The 15,422-nt window shown below is 44.0% G+C and overlaps 1 protein-coding gene across 1 annotated transcript; it reads left to right on the top strand.

Annotated features, from left to right (window-relative positions):
• The first annotated feature begins 5,623 nt into the window (after positions 1–5,623).
• On the top strand, positions 5,624–6,906 carry LOC122929611 (cocaine- and amphetamine-regulated transcript protein-like). Its single transcript, XM_044283247.1, has 3 exons — positions 5,624–5,782; positions 6,079–6,162; positions 6,629–6,906. Exons 1-3 carry the CDS (start codon positions 5,624–5,626, stop codon positions 6,734–6,736), a joined length of 351 nt encoding a protein of 116 aa, XP_044139182.1. The 3' UTR covers positions 6,737–6,906.
• The last annotated feature ends 8,516 nt before the right edge of the window (positions 6,907–15,422 follow it).

Raw genomic sequence — 15,422 nt, 5'->3', positions numbered from 1 at the left:
ACTACAGCAAATAAATATTAACCTATAACACCCTTATAAATGTCATGAAGCAGCTACATGTACCGGGCATAGCATCCAGGAAAAACAGTATTGCACAGCAACCAGGTCTAACAAAGTGAAGGTTTTCTAAATTCCTGGTGGCCCAGTGTAGTAATGAAGTTAATGTTTGTATCTCTGGTGGTCTGAGCAGTTTAGTGGTTAATGTCAGCATACCTGGTGCCTTTAGGGCAGTGACGGGGTTAATGACAGTATAACCAGTGGTCCAAGGCAGTAAAGGGGTTCTCTAGGACAGTGAAGGGGTTTGTGTCAGTATACATTGTAGTCTTGGGCAGTGAAGGGGTCCACGTCATTATACCTGGAGATCTAGGGAACTGAGGGCATTCATTCAAATATACCTGGTGGTCTAGGGTACAGTAGTTAAGCAATCACAGTAAGGAACCTAGTTGGGGCAATGGAAGAATACATTTTTTCATTCCTGGGGATCGGTGGTTACTGAATTTTTCAGGCTCGAGCATAACCCTGGTTATAGTTTTCTCCCTACACTGATCATAGTCATGATTGCAGGCAGGGAATAGAAAGGACTATGCAGCTGTAACTGTGGGCATGCACCCCTCTGTCTATGATCAAGCATAGAGATTCAGGAATGCTCGGCCTGATAAGCCTTAATGTGGTGAGGAAGGAATGTGGACCCCCCTGGATTAGGTGCTTATTTCCACTGGCGACTGCTGTGACCCCTGTAGCTATGTTACTGGTTTCCCTGGTGCTACACATTCACTGCTATCTAGATATTAATGTATATATAAGCTTAGAGACATAGCTATGGGAAGTGCACAGTTAGTTGCACCAGAGTAAGGATGAGTGAATCAACTCTAAAGCCTCATGCAGGACCCGTGCGCTCCTGCAGTGCCAGTCCGGTATCTCACGGACCGTGTACCACGGACGACGTCTGCTTGAGGCTTAACAAATATACTTGTCTCATTAGTAAGAGTTCTTCACCTGTGAGGGGCTATCCCCATAATATAAACAGCGCCTACATGCCTCTTGATTGACATGGCTGCTACCAAAGCAGCAAGTATGCATGCACTGCTACACTTCTGGGATTGGAGATAAATTTGATCCTGGTTGTTTAACCCCTTAGATGCCAAAGTCAATGCTGACCACACAGCATTTAAGAGATCCTTCTTTCACCCCACTGACCTCTCTGCAATATGACTGTGGGGTGCCAAAGGTTGTTATGGTAGCCAAAGCCATAGCAATGGCCCCTAGTTCTGCAATGTCCAGATGCCTATTCAAAGATAGGGTTGAATGGGTATTCTGACAGTTTTCACTGTAACTGACATAATACGCTGAAATACAGAAATGCTGCCATATAGCAGGGATGGCCAAGCTGCGGCTCTCCAGCTGCTGTAAAACTACAACTCCCACCATGCCCTGCTGTAGGCTGATAGCAACAGCTGGAGAGCCTCAGGTTGGCCATCCCTGCCATATAGTATATTGGCAATCAGAGGATGGCATATCTGTAAAGAATAAATCAGGGCAACTGGACTTACTGTAGATTTCTTAAGAAACGTTTCACTCGTTCTTCCAACGAGCTTTCTCAATTCTCAGAATTGAGAAAGCTTGTTGGAAGAACGAGTGAAACGTTTTCAAGAAATCGACAGTACGTCCAGTTGCCTTGATTTATTCTTTACAGATATACCATGACCTGGATAAATGAGAACCTTCTCAGACAGAGGATGGCATGTTCAAGTCCCCAACTGGAATTTAGAAAAGAAGGAAAAAAGTCAAAAAAGTGTTTTAAAAGATTTAAAAAAATCAAGTATAACAACAAAAAGTCTCCTTTATTCACTTACAAATGCCTTTATCACTTCAAAATGCTAAAAACAATAAAAAAAAAACCACCAACCTATACTGCCTATATAATAAAATTATCAAATTTTTTATTTTGTTTGGTCAACATTGAAAAAATATTAATGTCAAAAATTGCTGTATTCTGTTAATACCACCAAAAATGAAATAGTGATAAAAACAGCCGAATCTACCCCAAAATGGTACCAATGAAAACTACAACTCTGCACTGTTGATGGAAAAAAATCTCATGAAAGAAAAAAATTCTTTAAAAAGTTTTTATTGTGCAAAAGTAGGAAAAAATATATTTGGTATCGTGTTATCATGTAACTTATGCACAAAGAACACCATATAGACAAAACAAAGAAAAATAATGGCAAAATTGCTGTGTTTTTTCTCACTATCATCCAAAAAATATATAAAAGTTATATACGGAATATTTTAGGTCTACCCAAATATAGTGCCATTAAAAACACAACTCTTCTCTCGAAGAAAAAAACCCTGTCAACAGACAATTAAAACGTTTTGGCTTTTGAAATGCGGAGAAGATAAAAAAGCACTCCCACTAAATTTTTATTCTCTGACCTGTTAGGCTCCTTTCACACTTGCGCTCGTCGGTCCGCTCGTGAGCTCCGTTTGAAGGAGCTCACGAGCGGACCCGAACGCCTCCGTCCAGCCCTGATGCAGTCTGAATGGAGCGGATCCGCTCAGACTGCATCAGTCTGGCGGCGTTCAGCCTCCGCTCCGCTCGCCTCCACACGGACAGGCGGACAGCTGAACGCTGCTTGCAGCGTTCAGCTGTCCGCCTGGCCGTGCGGAGGCGAGCGGATCCGTTCAGACTTACAATGTAAGTCAATGGGAATGGATCCGCTTGAAGATGTCACCATATGGCTAAATCTTCAAGCGGATCCATCCCCCATTGACTTTACATTGAAAGTCTGAACGGATCCGCTCAGGCTACTTTCGCACTTAGATTTTTTTCTAAGTTATTAATGCAGACGGACCCGTACTGAACGGAGCCTCCGTCTGCATTAATATGATCGGATCCGTTCAGAACGGATCCGCCCGAACGCTAGTGTGAAAGTAGCCTTAGAAAGGTACCAGGTGTAAACTGTAGTGAAGGTAATCTTCTTACCAGTGTCTGTATTTGTGAGTTATCTCCTCCCTTCTGCTTCTCAGCTGTGTCATGTGACCAGCAATCAGACTTTCCAAATAACACAGCATGTGATGTGTGGACAGGAAGTCAGTTTCTCTATTTATTCCTATGAGAGGCTCAATGTCAGTCTTATAAGAATAAATAGAGAAGTAAATGACTGTAACTGTGTCAGTTGGAAAGTCTGAGTGCTGGTCACATGACACAGCTGAGACTCAGAGGGGATAACTCACAAATGCAGACACTGGTAAGAAAATTACCTTCACTACAGATTACATCATGCACCTTTCTAACAGGTCAGTAAATCTGTTTTTTTGTGGGAGTGCTTCTTTAAATGTTATAGCTTTTGAAATGCAGAGAAGTAAAAAAATAGAAAATATATATTTTTTTTAATATAATTGATAACTGAAACTTCCACACACTCCAAAATTGAGTTTAATATGTTTTTTTTATTGGATTCTCATCTTTTTAGAGGAAAATCAGATGATACGCAAAGATTTTCGGTCAGCAGACTTTCTTCAGGCTATCTGATTACCCAGACAGTAAGATATGAGGAAAGCATGGCAATGTAATCGCTGTGGTGAGAAAATGTTCACATATAATCTGTTTGCCCCTAAGAAGATCAGAATCCAATAAAAATGTAGTGAACACAATTTTAGAGTCTGCAGAAGTTTCATTTATCAATGGTCTGTACAGAAAATAGAATTAAAAAAAATCTATAATCAGGATTAATTACTAAAACCATCCATCCTGATCCATCAAAATGTAGTAAAAGTGAATGGGTAACAGACTGGACATCTTGAGTCTGACTATGTCTTTTCCTCTACTTTACTATGCTTACTAACACATTCTGTAACATCTACTCCTATGACTAGGGTTGGACTAGGAACTTACAGAAGCTAAAAGTGGCCCCATGTTGTTGGCAGGTCCAAACTAACTGAAGATGGTGCAAACCCGAGTAGGCATGGCCAACAAAAGTTGGTGGGTCTAGCAATACCACAAATACCATAATCAGCTAAAAATGTTGCCCCAGCAGAACTAAATTGTTACAGAGGTTGTCAATAGCCGCCGCTGCCTCACTCACCGAACATAGTTACCGCCTGTTTGTGGATGCTGCCACCCACCTCGAGGGATTTAGGTGCAATTTCATCCCTCATTTAGAAGGTTGGTGACAGATATTAGGAGGCTTATTTTGAGATTATTTTAATTGACATTGAACAATAAAAGTTATGTTTTGATGGCAATAATTCATATCCCCCCTACGCACACACACTTTTCATACTGGGTTTTTATACTGAATTGTTTGCATTTTTACCTAGGAGAATCAGCTGAATTGTCTAAAACCTACTAAAAGAAAACGTAATCATTCTCTCTATCTGCAGTCTATTCCTTCTATTTCTTATAAAAATGGAAATATAGTGATGTTTAGGAGCAAGAGGGCAGCAACAAATTTGTAGATTTAAAGGGTTCTTTATTCCTATATGCATCCATACAAACCAAGGTAGTAAAAATGATTAAAATCAAACCCTGAGAAAACCATCTTTGAAAAATATCTCTTAATTCTACACCATTGATCCAGCACTGACTCTTATCATTTATCTAATCCAAATTAATATCACTGTGACACGTACTCCTATCAGGTCTTATTAAGTACATTTGGCACATATATTTGGAAACCTAAATGGAACTCTGGATATCACTTTCTCTTGCAGATGGTTCTGCAAATTATTATAATACTAACAGGACACATACAGTCCTCACCATCCTGTTAACATTTGTATGATGTTTAGGTGGAAATCTGCAGAGATGATGATGCGCACAATACATCCTTATAGAGCTTTACACAGAGGTATCAGACCCATGGCATGTAAGCAATGAATGCTTCCCCTCTGCAATCAGGACTCCTAAGATCAACACAACAGCAATACAAGTATATATTATAAAGCCTGAGCAATTCCTTTGCTTTGTGCTATATGAACCCTAATGCGCTCATACAGCTCTACACATATTAGGAATTTGGGGAAGAGGGGATCTTAGATGTTTTGGCTGGGACTTTTAGTACTTCCAGCACCTTACTAGATAAAGATGCAAAGAAAAAGCAGAAATCTGTACCCACATTTCAGACTGCTTCTTATAAAATCCATGGTGTTGTGAGAGTCAAATAAAAAAAAAAACCCTAAAGGATATCACTGTTACATTAAGATGACTAAATAGAGTCATTTGCAAACCATATTGAAATCTTCATTTGCAGGTGCCTTCAGGCAGAGCCTTCACTTCAATGTGATCTTACAACAGGATCACTGCTACCTAGCCTGACTATAGAGGAAGTGCACACAGTGAGATTAAATTGCTTTGAAACATACGTCTTCTGTGCCCTCTGTGCCCAGCATAGCCTGGGGGGCTCTGATTGATGTCTTAACAAAGGCTCACCCATGTCAGGAGCTGACTGCTTCACCCCCACACTGCTCATTGGCGTCACAATTGGGAGGAGTTCCTCAAATAAAATAACAACATACCTCCCTGTGGAAGAGATAAATAGAGAGCTTTCCACCCATTAGAGAGGCAAGGCAGTGCCCCCAGCAGCATTCACCCTCTCATAGACTAGAGCTGGAGATCAGCACCATGGACAGCTCCAGACTGCGCCTCCTTGCCCTGGGCAGCTGTGCACTGCTCCTGGTCATCAGTGCAGTGTGTGGGCAGGAGGACAGCTCAGACCTGGAGACCAGGGCACTTCGGGATTTCTACCCCAAAGATGCTATCCCTTCAAGTGAGAAGGAGTTGGTGAGTGTTTTACTGCATTTTATTTAGACTTGCTTTATGCTCTTTATATTCTGTGTGCACCTTGTGTACTTCTAGTGTCTGACATTCCACAGGCTGTTAATTTTATACCAGTATACTGTCAATGTGTTAACTCTTCCCTGGCAATGATAGTTCCGCAGCAGCTGGCATGTGCAAGGCTACGAACTAGTGTATACCCTGGAGCTCAGAAGTTCTACTGCATCTCTGTCTGATTAGTGCTGTATCTGTACAGTTTTTGGTATGTTCATTCTTACTGGACATTCATGTGTCTTTTGTAGCTGGGAGCTCTACAGGAAGTCTTGGAGAAGTTACAGAGTAAACGGGTACCTTTATGGGAAAAGAAATTTGGACAGGTCCCTGTGGTAAGATACTTTTATTTTAATGTGATGTCAATGCATGGTTTATATGATGCTTCAAGTATTTTAGATGTGCCGCTGCTTTCAATGGACATTGTAGAAAGTGTATGGGAATCCTACTGTGACCGGTACTTCTCATTAATGCTTTTATATGTAACAGCTCAACTAACAATGCAGGTATATATAGTAATACACACTATTTGTGTAGCAGAAACTGTGGTTTCCCTTATGTGGATGTACAAGTAAATTAAAGGGGATAGCTAGATAGATAGATAGATAGATAGATAGATAGATAGATAGGAGCTCATATTTGATGGTCGAGGTGTACTCTTTCAGTGCATATTCCCTACCTTTGTACAGTACTGTACGGTGTATAACTACACATGCATATCTGAAAAAGTTAATTAGACTCATTCATTGAAATAAGGAACTGTTAATTATCTGCTCATCGTTGTAAATCCTTGTTTTTCAGTGTGATATGGGAGAACAATGTGCAGTCAGGAAGGCTTCCAGGATTGGGAAGTTATGTAACTGCCCCAGGGGTTCTGTCTGCAACTTCTTCCTTCTAAAGTGTTTATAGAAAAAATAAAAATCCAAAGACAAGAAGTGCAGAAGTATCCGAGCTCAGCATCAACATCTGGAAAGAAAGAACGTTGGGTGACCATGATTTTTACACTGGTAAAATGATGTACAGCATTTGCTCTGCATTTTGTTATGTTCTGTTAGCCTCTCTGTTTGCACATTTGTGAAGATAAAAAATAAAGACCTGCTCTCTTTTGTAAAGTCTTCTTTCATGAGGAGTCTTCCAGAAGCTTTGTGCAGAAATATGTTATGCCCAGTAGGTACATGGAACTGAGATGGTAACTGACCTGAAGTTTCTAGGTAGCTAGGCATTGGCCAGGGCACCGCTGGGTTCAAGTGCTTTCCTACATTTTCAGTAATATAATTTTTAGAACTTTATTAATGATCTACTTTCCTTCATCAATATACAAAAGACATATTTGAAAGTGAATGAGCATGTCAAATCATCAGCTGCCAATTTAGGGTATATATTTAAAGTTTTTGTTAACTAAAGAGGTTGTCAGGATATAATATGAAATAGTCAAGGCATAACCTAAAGGTTCAATTCTGGTTAAACAAGGAACGCTTGATATTTTTTATAACAGAAATAGTGCCACATTTATCCATGGGATATGCTTGGCATTACAGCCTTGTACCTCCAGTATCTCCCTGCGATATCACTGAGGTCCTCCCCCACTGCCGGTGATGTCGCCTCTCAGCTCTCTGTCTGGGCACCACAGTACATAGTGCGGGCATAGGTCTTACTATATGTACTGAGCATGCGATGCTGTACCTGTGTAGTACAGTGAGGCTGATGTTATTACTATGTACTGTGGTGTGCAGGCCCAGGGCAGAGAGCTGAGAGGAGACGTCACCAGCAGAGATGGAGGGTGTCGCTGACATCACAGGGAGTTAGGAGATCAGGGGGAGGTATGGCCCATCTAAAGAGGCACGCTTTGGCTCATTGAATAGGCAGGCTTCAGCTTTTAGGAAGGTTGGAAATGCCCAGCTGGGCACTTTGTGGCTCATTTGCATATAAAACAAAACGTAATTTTCTTGCGATCATAAATTACAGAAGGAAAACAAAGGTTTGTTTTAAACATCAGAGAAGAAGGGAGGGACCCTGAGGCAGCTCACTCTATTGAAGCTCCACCCCCACTGCACTTAAAGGGGTTGTGCAAAATGTGAAAGTTTTTGGCAAACTCCCCCATTCTGCCAGACCTGCAAAGGGAAGATGACTTTCTTGCTTCCTGGTGCCAGCTCCCTGCTCCTTCTTCTGCAGGCCCGTGATGCTCCACTGGGCTCCATCGATGTCAACATCTGGTTTGACATCGCCACAGTCAATCACTGTCCGCGGTGGTGTTTGGCTCGCCTTACGTCATGTCAAATGGTCACATGGTGAGCTGGACAATGTCAAACCAGTTGTTGACATCGATGGAGCTCAGTTGAGGATCACAGGCCTGCAGGAGAAGGAACGGCAGGTAAGTAATCTTTGCAGGTTTGCAGAATGGAGGGGTTGCCAAAACTCCTCATTCTTGCACAACAAATTTAAGGAGCAGAATATGGCAGAATAAAAGTTCATATTATCACTGCTCCTGATAAAAAACTTCACAAAAGGCATGTTTGTACTGTATCTTTGCCTGGGCCTGCACACCACAGTACATTATAAGGGAATCGACCTCACTGTACTGCACATACAGAGCACTACTGGTTCCATCACTGAAGGACCACAGAGCTCCTACACTGACAATGACATGCACAGTACATATAGTGACACCGATGCCCGCACTGTGTACTGTGGTGCCCAGACAGAGAGCTCAAAGACTACATCACCGGCAGAGGGAGAGAACATCGGTGACATCGCAGAGAGTTACTGGATGTTCTGGGCTTTCTGAAGAGGTGGGCTTTGGCTCATTGAATAGGCAGGCTTGGGCTTTTGGGAAGGTTGGAAACGCCCTGCTGGGGACTTTGTGGCTTATTTGCATATAGAAAAAACTGGACACCAAAGGTATGTTTGAAACCATGTTTGAGTGTACAAGAGCACCTTAGCATTAGTTACGTATATAGGTAAAATATTGCATTTAAAGTTTTTTTTTGGTATTTTAATATTAAACTATCCTCAGGATAGCTCATCAATATCAGACTGGCGGGGTTCGACATCCGGCACACCCACTGATCAGCTGGTTGAACAGAAGAGCGTGTTCCATGCGAGCGCAGCCTTCTTCTTTTTGATTACCTGCTCACCGTTGACAGCACAGCAGTGAGCAGGGGTAATTACAAGCCGTCCCATTCACTTCAATGGGATGGCTCCTTCCTATTCAAGTGTACCAACAGTGAGCAGGTAAACAAACAAGAGAAGGCTGCGCTCGCATGAAGCATGGCCTTCTGTTCAACCTGAGGATAGGTCATCAATACTATAATCCTGGAAAACCCTTTTAAGATTCCTTTTAAGAAGCAGAATCTAGTAGAATAAAAGTAAACATCCTCACTAGTCCTGATGATAAAAGCTCCATAAAAGGTATGTTTTCACTGCTCTCCACAGCCCCTACCTAGTGCTGTTAGCAGTTTAGCATGGTCAAAACTGCTGACAGACTCCCTTTAAAGAGGAATTCCTGAAGAATCCATTGAAGTGAGCTGATGCTGTGCACATGCTGACCCCTATCCACCATAAAAATTGCCTACAATGGGCACATGAAAATCAAATATGGAGCAATGGAAGATGGTGGCCTGGTCTGATGGATTCACATTTTCTTTTACATCATATGGATGGAAAGGTGCATATGAGTTTGGGTATAGGTAAGGGGGCAAACAGGGCATGTGCAGTTAGGACTAGGGGAAGGGAGGCTCCACCCTGGCCTCATTTTCAGATATCAGTTCATGATGCAACAACCTAGAATATTTGCAGTACTTCAGAAAAGAAGAAAAAGGGATGAAAATTCCAGCTCTGTAAAAACGAACAATCCTTTTTTTCTTGCGGTTTAAAAACTCCAAAAAACACACATAGTAACAATCTACGTGCTTCGGACCATCACATGTCGGTCCTTACTCATGATCATGATCATGAGTAAGGACCGACATGCGATGGTCCGAAACGCATAGATCGTTACTATGTGTGTTTTTTGGAGTTTTTAAACTGCAAGAAATAAAGGATTGTTTGTTTTACAGAGCTGGAATTTTCATCCCTTTTTTTCCTACATTTCCACGGCCATGTCCAGGCTGTTTCCTTGCTCTTGACGAGCTTGCAGGTGAGAGCTGCCTTGCTTTTGAACTGTTTGGATTCAGAAAAGAAGAAGCTTATTTGCCTAGGGCAGAACTGCATCACCTGCTGCTAGAAGCCTGACTTCTGGTGACCAGGAGAGAGAAAAGGCTCCCCCGGTGCTTGCAACCATTAGCCAATGCCCTATTCGTGATTTTGCCAATAACTGCCAAACTAGAACTGTCTGGGGCAGAAGACTGATTCCTGTTGCCAGAAGCTACTGAAGTTCAAGTTGGACAGGAGATGACAGAAGTTACCGCCACATGGCAGAAGATGGTGAGACAACCAAGGCCAAACTGGTCATCCATGATGTGGGGCAGCAAACTCGATTCCCTGAAAATGGCATCGAGAAGAGATGTAGGAAGCCCATGAACATGGCTAGCCACCCATGTCTTCATTGTGACTTGCACCAGCCAGTGCAGTGGTCGCAGCCATGGCTTCTGCTCCATCTCCTGGCCTGGGAGGATCTTTACACAGACTCTCTGCTCCAATAGGCTGTGGCTAGAGGAATCTTCAGAGGGAGAAAACCGGCCACAAGACCTACTGTTTGCGGCCCAGGGACCCTGTACTGTAATGGCGAGTAGGTACCATTAAGTAGTTCTTGTGGACTGGGGTTTCGGCTTGATGACAAGACCCAAGATAAGATCCTTGTCTGTCATAGGTCAGTGAAATGTTCCTACCTGCCATCACCCCTCCACACTCTGTATGAAGGTGACCAGGTGGAATATACACCCATGCCTGCGCCTCAGGGCTCATTTGCTGCTGGGGTCACCCACTTACCCAAAATACTGGAGGTGGCCAGAAAATCCGTAAGTCTGGCCTGTAGGACAGGAGGCCCCTACTGCACCCTATGGCTTACGGGAGTCCGAGCAAGGGACTATCTGCTATCAGCATTTGCCTTGCTCTGCTCCTGAGCCATTGATCCTGGGGACCACCTGCTAGCGCCATTGCACCCACTTTGGGAGGTACCTCCTCTTGAATGAATTTTCTTGTAGATGGAGTTCTGCAACCAGAGGTTCCCTGCGCCCCACTGTCAAACAGCCAGAGCTACAGACCAGCAGTTCTGCTTCACAGAACCACCAACCATGGAAGATCCTGCTGATAATCCAGAGGATGAGGGATTCCTCTTGCTCAGAGCCCTGAGGATGCAGATAGGGTAAGAGACAATATACTGAGTTCTGTGATTTGGACCTGCTGCCTCTCTTTTAAAGGGACTCCACCGTCAGTCAGAAGTAATATCCCACTTGCGCACATTGCACCTTCCCCTTCCCTTAAACCTAACCACCTGAGATGCCTGCAATGTTAAAAGTTACATACCCAAGGAAAGACTCTGATATTAGTAGAGTGCCTTGTGCTTTAAAGTTTTGTAACATTTAAGGAAAGCACCCAGTAAAAAGACTCAAATGCACCTGACCTCTCTGTCACCAGTTATTTGCAACAATGAAGACTTGTAACTATTGTCATGGACTAAAACGCATCTGTGCCACAATGTGATTATTTTTGCCAAGGGCTCTAACGTAGCTGAGCCACAAAAAAAATCACTTGATTAGTTTAAACATTTTGCAAGGGAACGGACTTCAATGTAATTAAGCCCACTGTGCTCAGTTTGGTATGACAGGAAATATGGATTTTAATTAAATAAAGGGAACCTGTCACCTGGATTTTGGGTATAGAGCTGAGGATATGGACTGCTAGATCACTGCTATCACATCCGCAATATCAGGTCCCCATAGCTCTCTGTGCTTTTATTGTGTCAAAAAACGATTTTAGATATATGTAAATGAGGCAAGTAAGAAGCCCAAGGAGCTGTTACTAACGTTTCCAGAGCCCAGCCACGCCCACTGTGAAGGAGCCCAGCGCTGCCCTGCATACTCCGAATCTCCTTCTTGCTCCCCGACATCACAAAGCTACTGTGCCGTAATCTTGTGATGCACGAGCTAACCATGCATCACGAGATTATGGCGCTCTAGGTTTGTGATGTCGGTGAGCAAGGAGGAGATTTGGAGGATGCAGGCGGTGCTGGGCTCCATCACAGTGGGCGTGGCTGGGCTCTGGAAACGTTAGTAACAGCTCCTTGGGCTTCTTACTTGCCTCATTTACATATATATAAAATCGTTTTTTGACACAATAAAAGCACAGAGAGCTATTGGGACTGGATATTGCGGATGTGCTAGTGGTGATCTAGCAGCCCGTGTCCTCAGCCCTATACCCAAAATCCAGGTGACAGATTCACTTTAAGTCCCTGCATAGTTAGATAGATAAGCATCCCTACCGCTGAACTATTGTGTAGGTATTCTTCCTTTAGTCACTTGTGGTAGGTAGTTAGCACCTAGGCTTAAAATCATTATATTTTCCATGTGCCTTAACCCTTTTTCTTGTAGCCAAGTTCAATAGAAGGGAGCCAACTGATACTGGCTTCTCTGAGCCCAAGCAACCTGCTGCCACAGTTGGTTCCAAGCACCAAGCCAAGGCCAGCTTGCCTCACAGTAGGGGGGGATGCAGTAACCCAGACCAGCTTATTTGCAAACTGTTGATGTTACATAATGGTTTTTTATGCTATCTAATGTCACTTAATGGATAGCTTTTTTCCTTAATTAAAGAAATCATTTAAAAACTGCTTTTTGTATTCATCTTTGATTTTCAAATTTGTTTGATAATGTGAAACATTTACAGTAACTGACAAATGTGCAAAAACAAAAGAAATCTGTAAGGGGGCAAATACTTTTTCACAGCACTGTATATTTAGTAGTTCTGCAGTTTAATTAAATACAAATGGGTTCTTATATTTTCACACAGTAATACCATAAAAGCTGCAGTATTGGTGCATGATCTGAAAAGAAGTGCCATGTGAAAATTAATAAAATGAATTCATGTTTAGCAATTGTGTATTTATCTAGCAAAGCTGCTTTCTGGAAAATACAAAATAACTATGTTGTCAGAAGTTTGTTCGCCTCATTAAAACCACCTAGTGAGTTTTACTAATAAACTGGTTATATGGCTCTAGTAAAATTTTGTATTATGTGACTAGGATACAATAAATGACAGGGGTCAAATGCTTCCCTATAATTGTGTCTTATTGCCAGAGAATTGCTAGATAATGTCACCCCCGAGGTTGAACGTTGGCCACAGCAGTATTCCATGCTGTCCATTCAGATGAATAATTGCAACTAGCCGAGTCCATCAGAGAGAGTGACTATTTCTCAGCTGACTTTCTGGCTGATCACCTTGTTAAGTTTTCCAGCCTGTGCATAAAATATTAAGGGAACGTAATTCATATGCTTACAGTGTCGCCATGTCAATCGGGCATAACCTGGCTTCCACTCCGATTCTTTTTTTGCATTCAAGTGCCATATTTGCAACCATATGTTTGCAACCATATTGTACTTGTTGGTCTAACACACCAGGGAATCCAGTAATCACAATACTAGCACACCTATTCTTATCATTCTATGATGTTCCATTCCTCTATTATTCCTTCTTGAGGTGACACCAACCCAACTGGTAACACCCAACTGAATCTTCATTGCAAACTGCTGACTATTCATAAACCTCAAGAAGGAATAATAGAGGAACGGCATATCACAGAATGATAAGAATACTGTAGATGCTCCAGTATTAGTATTACATGGAGAATGCAAGCAGTTACTATAACAGACTTGTTTAGAGAGGGACAACAAAATTGGGATGGGCCAGTAATACCGTAGTGCAGCACAAAATACCACCCCAGCAAAATTAAATACCACAGTATAGCATAAAATACTGCCCTATTACCATACTGAGGACAGGTGATACCATTGAATTCAGGAGGGCACCTACGGCTGCTGGCTAAGTGCATAAGTACCTGATGCTCCTAGCATCAGGGTCGGCGCTTCCATATAGGCAAGGGGGGGCAATAGCCCCCGGGCCCCCTAGTCCTTAGGGGCCCCCCACGCTGGCCCGTAACTAACTATAGGCAGGACAGTCACACGGAGATGAGCACTTCCATTGTGGAAGCGCTCATCTCCATAGCCATAGGTGGCTGTGCAGCAGGGGAGGGAGAGGTGTGTCCCTTCCCCTTCCTCTGATAGGCTGCAGGCACTAGGCCTGCAGCCTATCAGAGGCCGGCGCATGTGGCGCGATGATGTCATTGCGCCGCCTGAGCCGTACAGCGCGGGACACAGGCTGGAAGAGGCCTGCATCGCATCGCTGACATGGAGGTAAGTATGCTTTTTTTTTGTTTTTTTTTGTGTACAATACTGGTGGCTACTGGCACATGATGGTGGGTTCTGGCTACTGGCACATGTTGATGGGGGGGCTCAGGCTACTGGCACATGATCGGGGGGGCCTATTGCTACTGGTACATGATAGGGGGGCCTATTGCTACTGGTACATGATAGGGGGGCCTATGGCTACTGGGACATGATAGGGGGGCCCTATGGCTACTGGGACATGATAGGGGGGCCCTATGGGGCATGGGCCCTATGGCTACTGGCACATGATAGGGGAGGGCCCTATGGCTACTGGCACATGATAGGGGAGGGCCCTATGGCTACTGGCACATGATAGGGGAGGGCCCTATGGCTACTGGCACATGATAGAGGGGGGCCTATGGTTACTGGCACATTATAGGGAGGGCTCTGGCTACTGGCACATAATATAGGGGCGTGCTCTGGCTACTGGCACATGATGTAGGGGGGGCTCTGGCTACTGGCACATGATGGGGGGGCTCTGGCTACTGGCACATGATAGGGGGGCTCTGGCTACTGGCACATGATAGGGGGGCTCTGGCTACTGGCACATGATAGGGGGGCTCTGGCTACTGGCACATGATAGGGGGGCTCTGGCTACTGGCACATAATAAGGGGGGCCTCTGGCTACTTGCACATGATAAGGGGGGCCTCTGGCTACTGGCACATGATAAGGGGGCCTCTGGCTTTTGGCACATGATATAGGAGGGCTCTGGCTACTGGCACATGATATAGGGGGGGCTCTGGCTACTGGCACATAATATAGGGGCGTGCTCTGGCTACTGGCACATGATGTAGGGGGGGCTCTGGCTACTGGCACATGATGGGGGGGGCTCTGGCTACTGGCACATGATAGGGGGGCTCTGGCTATTGGGACATGATAGGGGGGCTCTGGCTACTGGCACATGATAGGGGGGCTCTGGCTACTGGCACATGATAGGGGGGCTCTGGCTACTGGCACATAATAAGGGGGGCCTCTGGCTACTTGCACATGATAAGGGGGGCCTCTGGCTACTGGCACATGATAAGGGGGCCTCTGGCTTTTGGCACATGATATAGGAGGGCTCTGGCTAATGGCACATGATATAGGGGGGGCTCTGGCTACTGGCACATAATATAGGGGCGTGCTCTGGCTACTGGCACATGATGTAGGGGGGGCTCTGGCTACTGGCACATGATGGGGGGGCTCTGGCTACTGGCACATGATAGGGGGGCTCTGGCTA

This window comes from Bufo gargarizans, chromosome 2 (genome assembly GCF_014858855.1).
Source record: "Bufo gargarizans isolate SCDJY-AF-19 chromosome 2, ASM1485885v1, whole genome shotgun sequence".
Lineage (NCBI taxonomy): Eukaryota > Metazoa > Chordata > Amphibia > Anura > Bufonidae > Bufo > Bufo gargarizans.
This window is presented reverse-complemented; position numbering and strand designations above follow the sequence as displayed.

Coding starts and splice junctions, on each gene's coding strand:
- LOC122929611 (XM_044283247.1), top strand. CDS start 5,624: ATGGACAGCTCCAGACTGCGCCTCCTTGCCCTGGGCAGCTGTGCACTG. Junction 5,783..6,078: donor CTTCAAGTGAGAAGGAGTTG/GTGAGTGTTTTA, acceptor TGTCTTTTGTAG/CTGGGAGCTCTACAGGAAGT. Junction 6,163..6,628: donor AATTTGGACAGGTCCCTGTG/GTAAGATACTTT, acceptor CTTGTTTTTCAG/TGTGATATGGGAGAACAATG.